We start from the raw sequence: 19,149 nt of genomic DNA on the forward strand, positions 1-19,149 counted from the left end.
CATACTGCTTCCACTGAGTTTGCAGCACTCCAGTTGTTAAGGATATTTGGCTGCATGGAAAATGTTCAGTGGCTATCACAATAATAAGATAAGAAAGGATTGTATTAGCTGGCTCCATTAATGGAAGCAGCTCCATAGTTTAATTTTTTTAAATGAATCCACTTCCTAGAATAAGCGTTCAAAGAGAAATCAGTAATTAAACAGATATAAATACTTTCCTTCCCAGCCCTGGATCTCAGTGATATAGCAGCAGGCTGCTTTTTGCAGTCGAAGCTCTGTGTGATTTTTTTTTTTTTCCCTGTCCCCTTTTCAGTTGCTTTCCTTAAGCACCTCTTGCCTCTCTCCTTCATAGTTCTCCTACTGCCAGCCTTGTTCTTCTTGCCCTCAGTGCTCCTCTGTCCTCACCCCATTCCTTTAATGTCTCTTTAATCCCCTAGCACAACTGGGACCCATTCTGGATTGCAGGATGGGGCGGGGGGGGGGGGGGGGAGGCTTTCAGGCACTACTGCAAAATAATAAATATGCCCAGAAAATTTAAAGTCCTTCATAAGCATTAAGCTTCATGACACCACAGTGATGTACTATCCCCATTTTATAGATGAAGAAACTGAGGCACGGGCCAAAGATGGACATCAATAGGTGCTTGAGAGCACTAGGCACCTTGTAGGATGGAGCCTAGGAAGAGGAATAGAACCCAGAATTGCTACTTCCCACGCCTTCCCCGTTAGACAAACGTTTGACTGATGTTCATGGACAGGATGTACTGTATAACATTTTGTAGCAAATCTATGGACATAGTCTCCTACATCTTGAAATGAAGGAGACATATCAGCAGTAAGGGTGGGACTTTCGTAAGCAGAGTTGGTCCAATGCTGCGTATTTCTGAAAATCTTATTCTTGACACACATGACATACAGCATGGCTTGTGATTGAAAACATCCCTGTGTATATACCTACTGCAGAAATCATACATCCAGTTTTGTTCTAAACCTTGTAGCTATTCTTACAGAAATTCTAAAGGTCCATATTGAAGTAGAGCAGTGTCTCCCACACTTGGGACGCCGCTTGTTCAGGGAAAGCCCCTGGCAGGCCCGGCCAGTTTGTTTACCTGTCGCGTCCACAGGTTCGGCTGATTGTGGCTCCCACTGGCCACGGTTCGCCACTCCAGGCCAATGGGGGCTGCGGGAAGTGGTGGCTGGTACATCCCTCGGCCTGCACTGCTTCCTGCAGCCCCCACTGGCCTGCCGCGGTGAACCATGGCCAGTGCAGCCCCCATTGGCCTGCAGCGGCGAGCCTGCGGACGCAGCAGGTAAACAAAGCAGCCTGGCCCGCCAGGGGCTTTCCCTGAACAAGTGGCGTCCCAAGTTTGGGAAACACTGAAACAGAGGATAGTAATGAATTCATCGGCTCACATGACCGTAATTAACAACGTTCTTTCCGTTCCAGTACAAGCGCATATGTCTTGATACCTCCAAATGAAACCAGAAGGAACAAGATACAGAAAAGTAAGTGCATTATCTAACACTCTCAAGATGAATTTTTGTTTTGTTTTTACAAAATGCAGCTTTTGTTTTTGTGCTTTATGACCCTTGCAGTTTTATCTCCGCCTTTACATTGGTTTTATGTGTGCAGCTGTGATAATATTAAAGCTACCACAACATAGACTCCACGGCCAGAACGGATCATCGTGATCCGTGCTTAATTTGTAATGAGGTGCTAGGACCAAACCGTTCTTTTTACTTTCATAACTGACATGGCAAACCTGGAGGTGCCGGGGCTCAGCCCTGGCAAGACCCAGCAAAAATTAAGCACTGATTGTGATCACCTAGTAAAGGTGAACTCCATCACCATGCAGACTCTTCTTGTATCTGTTCTAAAATATTTTGCATGGGTAGAAAAGCCAAATTAGGAAACGAATAGTTCAACCATAGAAAGATGGGATATCTGTAAAAAATGTTCCCATTAGAAAGGTGGTGTCATAGCCGTTCAAACGAAGTTCTACAAGACACATTCAGAATTAACTTGATGCCCCTTTTAAAGTTCATAACCCTCCTCCTCTTTTCCCTTCCCCCCACCCCCAGGTGTCGAGTTTAGGTTTGAAGATCAAATTTTGAGTATTGTTTAGCTATCCATGGTCAAGTTAATCTTTCTCTAATGCCAATATTGGCATAGTATACCTATTGCATGTTTATATGGTTAAACTGGTCACGTGTACTGTTTTTCAGGGAGAAAATGTCCATTTATAGAATGTGCTTAACAAATTCTCTAAGTACAACTGCACAATGCAAGGCATCTTACCTCTAATGGCTTGATATTTGAACAGCACAGAATATCTACATCAACAATCTCAACTCTAACTCAGACATGCAACAATTGGAGAACAACCGGCTCAATTGGAATTATTTAATGAGAGATTAGTACAACATTATGCAGAAAGAAATAGATACATTACCACGCCTGTGTTGTCAGACCAAGAAGTGGCTGTGTCTCTCCTTTACTGTATCTGGAGAGAGGTGCAGTTCTCATTCCCCAACTATGTTCCCTTACCAGTGTTGTCATATAGGGTTTTAGGCAAAGAAACCCTCTTTGCCAAAATAAACAGATGTTCTGATATCACTGCTATGCATTCTCAGTTTACCTGACTTATGTGTGAAGGCATGATTATTTACAGCTGAAAGGAGCAATAATTCTTCAAGATAATGTCTTTCAGTGAGTCCTTCTGACCCCACAATCATTGTTTTCTGTTGGGGAATCAACAGGGAAGATCTACAGTAACAATCATCCCTCACTAGTTTCCCAAGCTTATATGTGCTTATGTAAGCTATATGTGCATAAGTTTATAAATATGTGTATATTAAAGAGGTGGTTTCCAAGAATATCTGGAGTTTTATAGACATGAAGGCACTACAAATTACTAAATACAGCCTAACACACACAATTCCCGATTAGGGTTCCTTATCGGTGAAGGACCAGTGTTCTGGGCCTTAGAATTCAGACATTCTCTTTGTTGAATATAAATTCTAAGGAATAGTTAATATATAAATGACTCAAATATACAGAAAGAACTAAAAGGTTTAATATTTACTAACAGATACTAAACCCCTTGAGCTTCAATGGGCTCTTGTAGACATTTGCTGCCTCCCCAAATCAGGTCTAATATCTAAAGTTTCCCTCCATGTTGAAGGATGCAGTGAAATGCACCAAGCCCTTAAAAAATTGCAGTAGCCCATTTTACTGAAAATTTGGCATATAAAATAAAATCATATATCATATACATCTTAAAAAAAGAGAACACCACAAAATCCAGGAATCAAAAGAACTGTGTACATAAATTCCTTGGTAACAAGCTCAGAGATGCAAGTGATTTACATAATTTTATAAATGCACACAAGCCTCAAAATGTTGACAGGGTATACAGTGTGTATACAGTAAACATTCTTTTAGATGGCAATCTAAAGTATTCTTTCATTGTAAAAGTTCATATTGGCTGGCTTAAATATTTTTGTTTAGCCACTGCTAGTAAATAATGAATACGCATTCTGGACAGAAAAGATTAGGAGTAAATTAAGGAGTTTTATTTGGCAGGAACTGGAAGATTTTTCATAATTTTTGTTCTTATATTTGGGAGTAACTCTGCACTGTAACTCTTCACCAATATCTTTCATAATGTCAGACAACTACCAGGGCCGGGTAGGAGCAGTGGGTCAGCACTGTGTGGTTTGAAACCCTTTGGAGAGTGGTTAATTTTAATTTCTTAAATTTAAGACTCTGTGGTTGATCCAGGGCTCACTTTACCTCACTCCTGGAGTAAGCTGGTGTGGGGTTGTGGTGTTCTCCTCTAGAAAGAAAGTGAATCCTGGCATCTGTTCCATTACCATCCTTAGGTCCAGGAGGGAAACAATTCAGAGGAGCGAGAATCAGCCCAGGCAGACACAATGCTGCTGTCATGGTGGTAGTTGTGTTTGTGTTGTGACAACAAAACGCTAGGGCCCCAGTCCAGCAGAAAACTTTTGAGTGCAATGCACATGGTTAAAGCTCTGCAGGCACCTTGCTGGATTGGGGCCAAGATGGTTTACAGACAAGGAAAATGACAAGCGGGGGAATTCTTCCCAGTGCTAGTGGAGAGTGGCATGGGTGACTAAGGCTTTGTTGTCACTAGAAAAGAAGGTAGGTCTGAACATATGTTCAGCAGAACACATTTTACCCTACTGTGTAGGCAGTCTGAGAGTGGAGGTTTTATTTTCCCTTTATTAAAGCTGGCAAGGATCAGACTGGCCCCTGGAGCAGGTTAGAACAGCCCAAGTACCACCCTAGATTGTGTCCCCTGTTGCCATAGTCCCCATGCAGAGGAGAATTGCCAAGATGCAGAACTGCCACAATCCCCACCCCATCTTCTCCAGCCTGCTCCTGCCCTGCCCTGCTCGGTAGGGGTGCCATAACTCTGCACGTCACAGGAAGGTCTGCTGGGCTGGGGAACTAATGGGAGGGCAGTGCAGCTAGTTTCCATAGACCAAAAATGGCTGCAGCGAAGAGATTAACTTTCTTGATGGTCCCACGGCCTATAATATCCATAGAGAAGAGATGAATGCAGGGAAGGGAAATAACAAAAAGCAGCATGAGTGAGCAGTGACAGATGGCACGTGTCTTGGGAGTTCTATGCATTTATTTATATAATTTTAAATAGGTAACTTGCTGGTATTATCGGGGAGAGCTACCAGCCAGGAACTACCATGACTATAGTCTATATATCTATAGTAGCCAGCCCTGCTTAAGACAACAATAATAGGATTTGAACTCAAGGCTTTCAGAGATGAAAGCAGTCCCCTAGCTAGTAGCTGGCGCCATAGGCTCATTAATCTTTCATATGGACCAGCCATTAGTGTAGCTTGAACTACGTTTGTGGAGAACAGAGTCGACCTGCCCCTGAGTGCACATAGTTTTTAATGTGATGTAATTTAACAGTAGTATAAGTTCCTTACAGTAGTGGCTCTTATTTCTGTATGCTGATTGTTTTCTTTTTGATTTAGTTGCCAACAAAGAACTGGAGAACTTGGAGAGGTGGAAGGAACAGCACCGGCCGGGACCAATTAACCTGAAACCACAGAAACTGGGTAAGGAAATAGAAGTGAGCTGACTCGGTGGATTATAAAAAAAAAAAAACCAAATAATGGTTAAAATGTTAGCGATAATAGCTACTCTTGGTGGGATTTTAATGAACTTGACTATGAAGAAGTTCCTAAAACATAAATACATAGCTTTCGCCTTCATGAAATTTCATCTGACTGGTGCAGAAAACCCTGTAAAACATTATCACTTACATATTTTGAATAGTTATTTAGGCAATGGAAGAACAACTTGAAGAAAACACAGTGAGTGACTTGGCTGAGAGCACTGGAAACTGTAACATGAAAATTATAACCACAAAAATAGACACAAATATAAAAGTAAGTGCAGCATTAGGCCGGAATTTAAAAATGGCTTCCTTTTTTTAAGGTGAATTCTAACGATAAGGGGATGGGGGAAATGGTTAACCAGTATGTCTGACTTGCTGTTTTTCTAAACTCTTCTGGCTCTACTCAGCTGGTTGCACCCCAGACTGGACTTTCAGAAGAGGGCATGAAACTACTTACATCCTCTTCCTAAAGTACATTATGTGGTGCCCTAATCACTGGTGTTTACAATGAAACTAAAGTGGGAGATCACTTTTTTCAAGTTTCGGGGCGGATGGCCAATAGGTCAATGAATCAAACTGTGGGTGTGGGTTGTAATTTCTAACTGCAGATCATATCAACTTTTGCTCAAGGAAGGAACATAAAGTATTTTGTAAATGATTCATTTTGGCTACCAAAAATCATTCAGAGCAGCCACATTTTTGTGAAAGATGATCAAAAGGTTTAGGAAAAGTGACCTATGAGGAAATGTTAAAGAAACTGGGCGTGTTTAGTCTTGAAGAGAAGACTGGGCAGGAGGGGACCTGATAAGTCTTCAGATACGTTAGAGATATAAAAAGGATGATGATCAATTGTTCTTGTTGTCCTCTGAAGGCAGGACAAGAAGTAATGGACTTAATCTGCAGCAAGGAAGGTTTAGATTAGATATTACAGGAAACATTCTAACAATAAGGGTAGTTAAGCTCTGGAATAAGTTTCCAAGGGAATCCCCATCCTTGGAAGTTCTTAAGAACTAGTTTGACAAAAACCTGTCAGACATGGTGTAGGTTTACTTGGTCCTACCTCAGCACAGGGGGCTGGACTTGATCATTGCTTGAGGTTCCTTCCAGTTCTACATTTCTATAAAATTTGGGATCCACGTTGCTGCAATTTTGCTGTCTATGTACGAAGGTAGGCAAAGAGTTAAGGTGGCTTTTTGCCTACCCTCATGCATAGAGAGACTGTATTGATGAAGTTGAAACCTCATTCACAAACCAGCCTTTGTAGTTGTGCTTTGTTTTTAAATAAGAACAGTATAACTGAAAAACAGTACATGAAACTGGAGTGAAATCTTTCTTTCAAGCAATCTTGAAAGGGGTAGAATACAGGGCTAAGGAGATATATGGAAAGCAAAAGTGAACTGCAGGGTTTGAAAAACTTACAAGATATTTAGGAACTGAAGGTCTAAACATGTTAGCTCAAGACTGAATGAATGCTTTAGATCAGGGGCGGGCAAACTTTTTGGCCTGAGGGCCACATGTGTTTCCAAATTGTATGGAGGGCCAGTTAAGGGGAGGCTGTGTCTCCCCAAACAGCCAGGCGTGGCCTGGCCCCTGCCTCCTATCTGACGACAGCACCCCCGGAACTCCTACCCCATCCACCACCCCCTGTCCTCTGCCGCCCCATCTAACCCCACCTCCTCCTTCCTGACTGCCCTGCCCCTATCCACATCCCTGCCCTCTGACCACCACCTCCAACTCCTCTGCCCTCTATCCAACCCCTCCTGCTCCCTGCCCCCTTACTGCACTGCCCAGAGCACCGGGTCAGGCTGTGGCTCTGCAACTGTGCTACCCGGCCGCCCAGAGCGTTGTGCCGGCAGCGCGCTGAGGCTGCGGGGGGAAGAGTCTGGGGACTAGCCTCCTGGGCCAGGAGCTCAGGGGCTGGGCAGGAGGGTCCCATGGACCAGATGTGGCCCGCGGGCTGTAGTTTGCCCTCCTCTGCTTTCGATGGAAGAGTGGCAGTGGAATGTTGCAGAAGTGAAAAGCCCACCCCTCCCCCATCTTCTGGGGAGGAAGGTGCTGGGCTTCCTGTCCTAAGGCACCCGCTTCCATATCAACCACTAGCTAGTGGGTGTTTAACTTTGAAAGTGCATTTCCCAGCTGCTGGAAAGGAAAAGGAACTGTCGCTCTCTTGTCCTGGCTTGGTGTGTTGTGGGGGAAGGGTTCACTGTCTGCATCCTAGCTGCTGAACAGAGAGAGTTCTCCTCCACTCTGCCTCTCTCCTAACATCTGTGTGGGAGAGTCCTCCTCCCCTCTGGATAAACAATCAGCAACAGGCTTTCACTAGCCTATCTGAAATGATTCTGAATGTGGCTTGTCCTTGTTGATGATTCCTGTCAAACCATGTTCCTCCCTGTTTCAGCAGCTCCTATTGCCAGTGGGCAACCTTGGTAGTGTAGACAAGGCTAGCAAGGTGTTAATTCTGACTGGGGAAGCCTCCACCTTCTTTATCATCCAGAAGGACATGGACTCGGGGGGTCCTTTTAATCAAGGCATGTTTTAGTCAGGGCTATGTGCCTCTTGTGCATGGAGATACCTAATGACCATGGATAAGAACTTGGTTCAAAGGGTATATGGTGACAGTTCTACAGAAATAGATGACTTAATCCTCCTGAGATGCATATCTCTGCCATGGAAAACTTCCCAGTGGTTAGGAGGCAAGTTGTTTTTGTTTTTTTTTCCTTCAAGTTCTGGTGAACTTTGCATTCTGCCCCCTTATTAGCTCACATCTGTTAATACTAATGTTGCCTTCATGTGCATTTTCTTGAAATGGCTCAAGTTACACCCTTGGAAAAGAGCAAGAACTTCAGAGCTTACGGCAGGAGAAAGAGGAATCATAGAATATCATGGTTGGAAGAGACCTCAGGAGGCCATCTAGTCCAACCCCTTGCTCAAAGCAGGACCAATCCCCAATTAAATCATCCCAGCCAGGGCTTTGTCAAGCCTGACCTTAAAAACTTCTAAGGAAGGAGATTCCATCACCTCCCTAGGTAACACATTCCAGTGTTTCACCACCCTCCTAGTGAAAAAGTTTTTCCTAATATCCAACCTAAACCTCCCCCACTGCAACTTGAGACCATTACTCCTCGTTCTGTCATCTGCTACCCCTGAACAGTCTAGATCCATCTTCTTTGGAACCCCCTTTCAGGTGGTTGAAAGCAGCTATCAAATCCCCCCTCATTCTTCTCTTCTGCAGACTAAACAATCCTAGTTCCCTCAGCCTCTCCTCATAAGTCATGTGTTCCAGTCCCCTAATCATTTTTGTTGCCCTCCGCTGGACATTTTCCAATTTTTTCCACATCCTTCTTGTAGTGTGGGGCCCAAAACTGGACAAAGTAATCCAGATGAGGCCTCACCAATGTCGAATAGAGGGGAACAGTCACATCTCTCGATCTGCTGGCAAAGCCCCTACTTATACATCCCAAAATGCCATTGGCCTTCTTGGCAAAAATGGCACACTGTTGACTCATATCCAGCTTCTTGTCCACTGTCACCCCTAGGTCCTTTTCTGCAGAACTGCTGCCTAGCCATTCGGTCCCTAGTCTGTAGCGGTGCATGGGATTCTTCCGTCCTAAGTGTAGGCCTCTGCACTTGTCCTTGTTGAACCTCATCAGATTTCTTTTGGCCCAACCCTCTAATTTGTCTAGGTCCCTCTGTATCCTATCCCTACCCTCCAGCGTATCTATCTCTCCTCCCAGTTTAGTGTCATCTGCAAACTTGCTGAGGGTGCAATCCACACCATCCTCCAGATCATTAATGAAGATATTGAACAAAACCGCCCGAGGACCGACCCCTGGGGTATTCTGCTTGATACCAGCTGCCAACTAGACCTGGAGCCATTGATCACTAATGTGAATGAAACTAAAGAGCTGTTGGTGTGTGTTCTCAACTCCATAAAGTGAGTGGAATGACTAAGAGGGAGCCTCAGAGCTTCCGTCAGAGGAATCAGAATTGTGGGAAATGCACAGTAATTAACACAGATTAAAAGGCAGATTCACTTCCTTGGGGACTTCACATCTGATATGTATCTACAGTGAAAAGAAATAACCGGCTTCTGACATGTAGAAACTTCAGCATTTGAGGAGGCTACATCAACAGTTAGTGCTAGTACTTTCCAAATTGAAGCAAATACACATGGATGACTGGTGAGAAATGTCCACTATATTCAATATCTGGCATTAAGAACTTTAGCTCTATACTGGCTCATGTGGGCTTAAGAGGGCCAGCAGAGGCTTGAAGAAAGATTCCCAATGGCATTTTTAATGGTACAATTAAATAGGCTTATTAGATTGCAAATTCTTTTAATGCCTCTTCTCTGAGAGGTATCAGAGGAACAGCCGTGTTAGTCTGTATTTGCAAAAAGAAAAGGAGTACTTGTGGCACCTTAGAGACTAACCAATTTATTTGAGCATGAGCTTTCGTGAGCTACAGCTCACTTCATCAGATGTTCACCGTGGAAACTGCAGCAGTCTGCTGCAGTTTCCACGGTGAACATCTGATGAAGTGAGCTGTAGCTCACGAAAGCTCATGCTCAAATAAATTGGTTAGTCTCTAAGGTGCCACAAGTACTCCTTTTCTTCTCTGAGAGTGACTCTTTTTAGAGAGACTGTATTTTTAGTGTCCAAATCCTCAGATTTCCTCAAACTGAAGTTCTACAATTGCTTGGCTACCTTGATTAAATACTGTAAGAATTCCAAATCTGCACTATTTCTGTGACTGGCAGACATCCAACCTTTCTGGGACTACATAATTTCAGGTACCATAGAGAACAAACAAATAAATTTGAGTTCCATACTTTCCCTGAGATAATAGAACTCTAAGCAATAAATTAGCGTAAGTTTATAAAGAACAAATCCTGCCTGACAACCGTCATTGTTGTTTTTATATATATATATAAAGTGAATATAAAATGTAACACATTTTTGATTTGACTAAAACATTTGATATACTGCTTCAAAAAATCTTATTTGAAAAATTAATTCAAGTTGTCTTGGATATGAGCCCTGTGAATGGATTGAAAACTGGCTGGCAGGCTGTAAGCAAAGGGTAATGATGAACTGCAATATATTGAGTAGTGGCTGATGTCCAGTGGTGTGCCTCCGTTGGAGATTGATTATGCACATGGCTTTAATTAACATCAGGAGCTGGAGCTGATGTTAAATTTGCAGATGACACTAAAAGGCAAAGTGTTGGCAATACCAGGGAGGGGGGGGAAATAATACACAGGGATCCAGAGAGGCTAGAAAAGGGTTCAGGAAGTAACACAAAAATGCTCAACCTGGAAAAATTATTTATAGTACCGACTGTGTGCTGATTATAGTGCCAATAGTAGGTATATTGTCTTGCATACTACATAGTCCCATTGATTCCTAGGGGGACTACACAGGTGTGTAAAGTTAAGCCTCAGGGTGTCCGCACAGACTAGGAAGGTAATAGTTCTGTATGTAGCACTCATGCAACCAGCTTTTGTAGTCTTGGGTACCTCTGTAATGACAAAGATGTTGACCAACAGGAAGGAATGCAGAGAAGAAAAATAGAAATAATTATGCAAAAAGAAAAGGAAGACTAGTGGCACCTTAGAGACTAACACATTTATTTGAGCATAAGCTTTTGTGAGCTACAGCTCACTTCATCGGATGCATTCAGTGGAAAATACAATGGGGAGTGCATCCGATGAAGTGAGCTGTAGCTCACAAAAGCTTATGCTCAAATAAATGTGTTAGTCTCTAAGGTGCCACAAGTCCTCCTTTTCTTTTTGCGAATACAGACTAACATGGCTGCTACTCTGAAACCTGTCAGAAATAATTATGGAGCTGCAATTAAAGGAATTAGCTTGTCCAAACAACAAAGGGAGACCCGATTGCCTTCTATAAATGGAGGGAACATCATGGAAAAGAGGAATTGTTCAGAGTAGCCTAGCACAAGAACTGAGAATAATGAGATTTAAATCAATTCACTTCTTTCTCCATGCCCTGCCATGAGAGTGAAGATCTATTGGGTCCCTCTTGCTGTCCTGTTCTAGAGTTTACAGATTCATGGCTAGAGGCTGGGTGCTCTCAATGGAGGACCCATGCCTCGGAAAACTATACTTCCTACTATTTGAACCTTGGTTTGTAAGGCTAAGATGCAGGTGAGGCTTGTGTTTTCAATCAGGTTTTTGATTGCTTTAAAAATTGAGTGTTGTTTTCCCCCTTGCTAATAAAGAGCAAATTCTGTGTTTTCACTGATGTTAGGTGCTTTGATGGTTAGGGGCCATCCAATTAGAAACCTCAATAAAAATTTCCATCAATTTTGGAAAAGTATTTTTGTGAAATACTTTTTTTTTTTTTTTTGGACCAAATCTAGCACCAACATACAATTTTTTGAATAAACTGAGCAAAAGAAAATTTAGGATGACCATCAGGAAATTAATCTAGAAAGTAAGACACTGTTAAACCGTGAAATAGTCTCTCAAGTAAAATGATGAACCCTCGTAACTTCAGTCATTTACCAGTAAAAAGGACAATACAGTGAAGAATATTCTGCAAATAACAATCCTGTGCTGGAGAAAAACTGACATTAGAAAAAGAGATGGGCAAAAAGTTAAAATAGGCCTCTTCAATCTCTCATTTTTATCAGCATGATTATGAAAATATTCTCATGTATGCCTAATGTATTTATTATATTAGTATCTCTTGTTGCTGACAACTTGGGCATAACATTTTCTAACATGCAGAATGCAATTTGTATTTTCTAGGCGGAACAGAATCCGAGCCTGAAGCTAGGCAAAGACAACACATCAGACTCTTGCAATCTAAATATCAGCAAAAGGTCAGGAGGAATACATGTGATTTTTTTAGTTTAATTTACGAAATATTGTTTTTGTTGTTGTTTTTTTTCTTTCCCCCTCTGAGGCGCACCGTTCCATGTGGCTGTAAAATGAACTCCCAGTTATTTGACAAAAGAAATAGAAGTCATGAGACTTCAAAAGAGACAAAGTAAAGGTGGAGTTGAAAGACTTCTCTGTAATGTAGGAAATGAGAAGACTGCTATATAAGTGTGTGTAAACAATGTTGCAGATCACCTTTAAAACAATGAGGTTAATGATAATGCCACCGAAGTTGCCCTTCATATTTTCAACATGCTACATAAACAGTAACTAGTCAATCAACACACCAACCCACCTCTGAGGGCTGTAAGTATTATCCTCATTATTAAGAGCATACACGCTTGTAAAGGTCAGTCATAAGGACGGCAATACTGGGTCAGACCAAAGGTCCATCTCACCCAGTATCCTGTCTTCTGACAGTGGCCAATTCCAGGTGCCCCAGAGGGAATGAACAGAACACATCGTCATCAAGTGATCCATCCGCTGTCACACGTTCCCAGCTTCTGGCAAACAGAGGCTCAACACACCCTCCCTGCCCATCTTGGATAATAGCCATCGATGGACCTATCCTCCATGAATTTATCTAGTTCTTTTTTGAACCCTGTTATAGTCTTGGCCCTCACAACATCCTCTGGCAAGGAGTTCCAAAGGTTGACTGTACGTTGTGTGAAAAAATACTTGTTTATTTTAAACCTGCTGCCTATTTCATTTGGTGGCCCCTACTACTTGTGTTATGAGGAGTAAATAACACTTCCTTGTTTACTCTCTCCACACCAACCATGACTTTATAGACCTCTATCCTATCCCCCTTAGTCATCTCTTTTCCAAGCTGAAAAGTCCCAGTCTTTCTTCCTACGGAAGCTGTTCCATACCCCTAATCATTTTTGTTGCCCTTTCCTGAACCTTTTCCAATTCCAATATATCTTTTTTGAGATGGGGTGACCACATCTGCATGCAGTATTCAAGATGTGAACATACCATGGATTTATATAAGGGCAATAAGATATTCTCCCTCTTATTCTCTATCCCCTTTTTAATGATTCCTAACATCCTGTTTGCTTTTTTGACTGCCGCTGCACACTGCGTGGACGTCTTCAGAGAACTATCCACTATGATTCCAAGATCTTTCTTGAGTAGTCTCAGCTAATTTAGACCCCATCATTTTATATGTATAGCTGGGATTGTTTTCCAATGTGCATTACTTTGCATTTATCAACATTGAATTTCATCTAACATTTTGTTGCCCAGTCACCCAGTTCTGAGATCCTTTTGTAGCTCTTCGCAGTCTGCCTGGGACTTAACTATCTTGAGTAGTTTTGTGTCATCTGCAAATTTTGCCACCTCACTGTTTACCTCTTTTTCCAGATCATTTATGAATATGTTGAATAGGACTGGACCCAGTACAGACCCCTGGGGACCAGTATGGATGCTTGCATAACTACCTACTGATAACAGATTGTTCAAAACTAACATCATGGAGGAGCTATTGTACAGTTCATGTCTTCGTTCTCTAATTACAGTGAGGGGGCACACATGTTTGATTTTTTTTCCTTTTTCTTTGTAACTTCATCAGAATAAAAATTTAGGGTTGGAAGAGGTGCAATACAAAAGCCAAACTGCATTGTCTGTGTATGTGTTCTTCCCCCAATACCATATAGCTAAAGAGAGAAGAATATGCAAGAATCAAGAAGGAGGCTGAAGAAGCTGAAATCCTGACAATGAAAATGATTCAAAGAGAAAAGGTAAGACTTGTTTGAGTCTGCAATGGCCAGAATATCTCACTGGAGCAGTGCTTTACCTGGATGAATCCTATGGGATGGATCCTTGGCTCCAGTAAATTGGCTATACTGATTTACACCAGCTGAGGAGCTGGTCCTTCATCTGAAATTTTGCATATCCCCTTAGATGAAATCTGAGCTGACGTTGTGCTGTGCTCACAAACTCACTTTGATTTCTGTGGCTCTAGTAGGGAAGAAGGTTGTTCTGGGTGCCATATAAGTTGTTCCTGCAGCTTTAACTTCTAGGTTATTTGAGTTCTATACCTAATGATTAGAAATAACTATTCCTCCAAGAAGATGTGCAGAGCTGGAACCCCTGTGGCTCATCTCTCTAAGAGAGGAACCTGTTAAATCTGCCAGAAGTACGTTATGACTGACAGTCACCAGACCAGAGTGATGTGCCTATAGGACCATTGATCACCTACTGGCCTGGGAGTATACTCCATCATGCTAGCTTTAAAACAAGGTATATTGGAGGCCCAAAATGTAAACAAACCAGTTCTGGAGGTGGAGGGTGCACTGTAATATTCTTTTGTTTTGGCTGATTTTTGTTTGGGTTGAGAACAGTAAGGATAACTCTGCTCTGATTCAGGGAATGTATCTAGAGAATTACACCATCTCGTCAAAAGTTTGAAAGGCCGATGGACAGATGTTCTATATATTAAATAGAAAGCTCTGCATTGGCAGCTGTACAGAAATACCCTGTTTTACCTGTGTAGCATGATGTAATGTCTGAATTTATGAAATGAAGATGGCTACCCTAGACCCTCCTCAACTGATGTTGAAAAGGGTTGTCCCATTGATGTAGATGAAGCCATAATGTCTTCAGTGTCCACTGTAAGAACAGAATTAAGGGTAAGAAGCCACAGAACAATGCTCTAATGCAGGGGTTCTCAAACTTTCTTGCACCACGACCCCCTTCTGACAGCAAAAATTATTACATGGCCCCAAGACAGGACCAAAGCCTGAGCCTGCCCCAGCCCCAGCCCCTCCACCCTGGGCAGAGGGCCAAAGCCCAAGGGCTTCAGACCCAGACAGGGGGCCTGTAACCTGCACCCAGGGATGAAGCCCTTAAGCGGTGGAGCTCAGGCTTTGGCCCCGGGCCCCAGCAAGTCTAAGTCAGCCCTAGTGACCCCATTAAAATGGGGTTGTGACCCACTTTGGGGTCCCAACCCACAGTTTGAGAATCGGTAATGTCTATGGTGAACTTCTCTAATGCTGCACTTTCAGATCTAAATCTGCAAATTCAGTTGGAAATGCCTTCATACACTGAGGTCATGGTGAAACTGCAAACCGTTAAGCCTGTCCATTCTTCTAAAATGCAAGTGCAGACATGATTTTGCTGGGAGTTTTGCTGGGGATATTTACCCCAGTCTCAGGTGCACTTCAAAAGAAGTTGTGGAAGCTCAGGATGAAATCCCAGGCCCTATTGAAGCCTGAGAGTCCAGTTCTTAATGCTATGTGGTCACATAGTCTCTAAGAGCCCATGTATTGTGGCACCCCGTCTGCACATAACTGACCTATCAACCAGACTATCACTGATAGTGTGCCTGGTAATGCTCACTGACATGCACTAGGCCTTACCTCCTATTGCTCTCTTTCTGTCTGCAGTCCTACATCAGTGCTAATGCCATCACTGCAGTATCAGAGTTCCTATTTGTCCATCACCTTACCAAGTTGTGCTGGCTGACCAGCTTGAATGTCCCATCTGTATATGAGCCTTGGACCAAAATGTTTTTTCAAGACTGTGTAAACATACGGGAAATGGCCCAAGATATAATTAGATTTTCCAACATGGCTGGATTAAACCATGTGGCATTGTTTTTCATCAAAAATTGGAAACATTTTCTGGGAAAACATTCTCTGGGCCGCTGTTTGCCTCCACCCCAAATCCCCGTTGTGTGGGGATGTGAAGTTGTCTATCTACTCAATGACACCAACCTCCATCCTTCTGGATGCATTAGGGATTCAAAAGGCTGCCTGTGAGATTGCCTTGTGCCCATAATGATCTCCATAGGTTCTTCTGTGGCTCTGCTCTGGAAGGCAGACTGCAGCTTTCTCACATTCCCTTTTCCACTATGTAGGCTTCAACCTTTGCCTCTCTCTGCCAGGGACATCATTTGTTATGGGGTAAAAGGGTCCCAACAACCCCCAAGACATTGGACCCAATCTTTAAGAAAGCAGTAATTGCTTAATTTTTTTCCCCATTCCTGATGCTGTTTGGGACAGAGAATGTTCTATATGCTGACAGAACTTCACACCCCCAACCCACGGTCTATGCTTCTCTCCAGAGGACAGGGATACGGTGTCTGTAAGAAACCCTTGGGAGACTAACTAGAACCACTATAATGCAGATTACAGGAGACTTCAATTTAGAACCCCAAATTGGTATGTATTGACAGTTTACAGAATAAAAACATTGTAAAAGATTAAATGGACCTGTTTGGGGGAAACAAAACCATCCCTTCAAGCTATCCCCCCAACTTTCAGTCTAAAATAATTGCATGGCTTACTTTGTCACATAGTAGTGATCTCTTGGCTGTTGGACCTTCAAAGTCCTGGGGCAGATTCTATGCTGCACTTCCAAGAGTTTAGGTCCCTCTGGGGGCTAATGTGGCCTTTAGCATAAGTTATAACAGCCCTCTCCCCCAAAACCCTCCCAGCTGAGCCCCAGGAAAAATTTCCAGATTGCAACATGCTCTCACTCCTGTACTAGGGACTGTGATGGGGGGGGGGGGGCAGTTTATACACTGCCCCTGTGCAGGAGGAATGCCTCCTTAGTCTTCTGGAGCTATGTAAAGTGGTCAGAGGAGGGGGCCAGAATTTGGACTGGAAGATAGCTCATGTAACACCAATATTTTAAAATGGCTCTAGAGGTGATCCCAGCAGTTACAGTCCGGTAAGTCTAATGTCAGTACCAGGCAAATTGGTTGAAACAATAGTAAAGAATAAAATTGTCAGACACATAGAAGAACATAAATTGTCATCATAGTTTCTGTAAAGGGAAATCATGTCTTACTAATCTATTAGAGTTTTCTGAAGGGGTCAAAAACATGTGGACAAGGGGGAACCAGTGTGTACTTAGATTTCCAGAAAGCCTTTGACAAGGTCCCTCACCAAACGCTCATATGTAAATTAAGTTGTCATGGGATAAGAGGGAAGATCCTTTCATGGATTGAGAACTGGTTAAAAGACTGGAAACAGAGTAGGAATGAACAGTAATAAATGGTGTTCCCCAGGGTCAGTCCTAGGACCAATCCTATTCAACTTATTTATAAATGATCTGGAGAAAGGGGTAAACCGTGAGGTAGCAAAGTTTGCAGACGATACTAAACTGCTCAAGATAGTTAAGACCAAAGCAGACTGTGAAGAACTTCAAAAAGATCTCACAAAACTAAGTGATTGGGCAACAAAATGGCAAATGAAATTTTAATGTGGATAAATGTAAAGTAATGCACATTGGAAAAAAATAACCCCAACTATACAGACAATATGATGGGGGGGGGAGGGGCTAATTTAGCTACAACTAATCAGGAGAAAGATCTTGGAGTCCTCACGGATAGTTCTCTGAAGACGTCCATGCAGTGCACAGCAGCAGTCAAAAAAGCAAACCGGATGTTAGGAACCATTAAAGGGATAGAGAATAAGAGGGAGAATATCTTATTGCCCTTATATAAACCCATGGTACGCTCACATCTTGAATACTGCATACAGATGTGGTCCCCTCATCTCAAGAGATATACTGGCATTAGAAAAGGTTCAGAAAAGGGCAACTAAAATGATTAGGGTTTTGGAATGGCTCCCATATGAAGAGAGATTAAAGAGACTAAGACTTTTCAGCTTGGAAAAGAGAACACTAAGGGGGGATATGATAGAGGTATATAAAATCATGAGTGGTGTGGAGAAAGTGAATAAGGAAAAGTTATTTACTTGTTCCCATAATATAAGAATTAGGGGCCACCAAATGAAATTAATGGGCAGCAGGTTTGTGCAGCAAGTTCTTCTTCACTCAGCGCACAGTCAACCTGTGGAACTCCTTGTCTGAGGAGGTTATGAAGGCTAGGACTATAACAGTGTTTAAAAGAGAAGTGGATAAATTCATGGAAGTTAAGTTCATTAATGGCTATTAGCCAGGATGGGTAAAGAATGGTGTCCCTAGCCTCTATTTGTCAGAGGGTGAAGATGGATGGCAGGAGAGAGATCACTTGATCATTACCTGTTAGGTTCACTCCCTCTGGGTCAGCTGGCATTGGCCGCTGTCAGCAGACAGGACACTGGGCTGGATGCATCTTTGGTCTGACCCAGTATGGTCGTTCTTATGTTCTTGTGTTTGACAGTGAACTATTAATAACTACTGTTTTTGAGGGTGGTCTTTCAGCCAGTTATGAATCCACCTTGAGTAATTTCGTCTCAACCTCATTTCCCTAGTTTGCTTATGAGAATGTCATGTGGAGTTGTCAAAAGCCTTACTAAAATCAAGATATGTCATGTCTGCAGCTCCCTTCTCCCCTCCCCCACCCTCCATGCCTTAGGCTAGTAACCTCATCAAAGCAGGAAATTAGGTTGGTTTGGCATGATTTGTTCTTAACAAATCCACGCTGGCTATTCCTGAACTCTGTTATTCTCCAGGTGTTTACAAATTGATAGTTTGATAATTTGTTCCTATATTGTATTTTGATCATGCACTTACTCTTGCAGGCTCCCCCCTGCACAGAATGGCCATTGAGACTAATGGGGCTTCCTGTGGTTTACCCACACACCGTTAACTTGCAGTTTCGGGGCGTTAAATGGCTACTCCTGGAACCTTGTAAAGCTGTCATGAATATTTACAAACCCATGCACAAAAATCCCCCTTCTCCAGGCTTTTCTATGAGCATTTATGACGAGGGAGGGGGAAAGGGAAACAAACTTTATTCATCCATTTTATATATTGATTTATTGCCCATGACAACTGGACAAGTTTCAAGTCTGCTGTAACTACAGTTATACCTGGAAAAAGTATTGATGTAGCAGTTTTGTTTTCCTACTTTTACAGTTTCCTGGCATTCACATCCACAGAATGTAAAATGTTTATAGGTCTTGTAGGTAGTAAAATTCTAAATAGTGATTTCGTTTAAAAGTGCAATATCATAGCAAATACCTCTACCATACAAACTGTTTATTTCCTAGAATTAAATTCATATTTTTAAAGCAAGTTGGGGAATCTTGCAAACCAAATAAATAAATAGGTATCAAAGGGAACTTTAAAAATAATCAACTAGTCTGAAGATGTTTTTTGTAGCAACCTGGGGACT

The 19,149-nt window shown here is 42.4% G+C and overlaps 1 protein-coding gene across 3 annotated transcripts in view; it reads left to right on the top strand.

Annotated features, from left to right (window-relative positions):
• The window catches only part of EPSTI1 (epithelial stromal interaction 1), an 84,003-nt gene that overhangs the window by 9,431 nt on the left and 55,423 nt on the right, over nt 1–19,149 (top strand). For 2 of the 3 annotated variants that reach the window (XM_075128677.1, XM_048851151.2), the window contains exons 2-5: nt 1,447–1,505; nt 5,028–5,111; nt 11,946–12,019; nt 13,736–13,819. In XM_075128677.1, coding sequence (XP_074984778.1) covers nt 1,447–1,505; nt 5,028–5,111; nt 11,946–12,019; nt 13,736–13,819 — 301 coding nt within the window. The remainder of the gene's footprint in view (nt 1–1,446; nt 1,506–5,027; nt 5,112–11,945; nt 12,020–13,735; nt 13,820–19,149) is intronic. The other variant, XM_048851160.2, reaches the window with a different exon arrangement.

Source organism: Caretta caretta, chromosome 1 (genome assembly GCF_965140235.1).
Source record: "Caretta caretta isolate rCarCar2 chromosome 1, rCarCar1.hap1, whole genome shotgun sequence".
Lineage (NCBI taxonomy): Eukaryota > Metazoa > Chordata > Testudines > Cheloniidae > Caretta > Caretta caretta.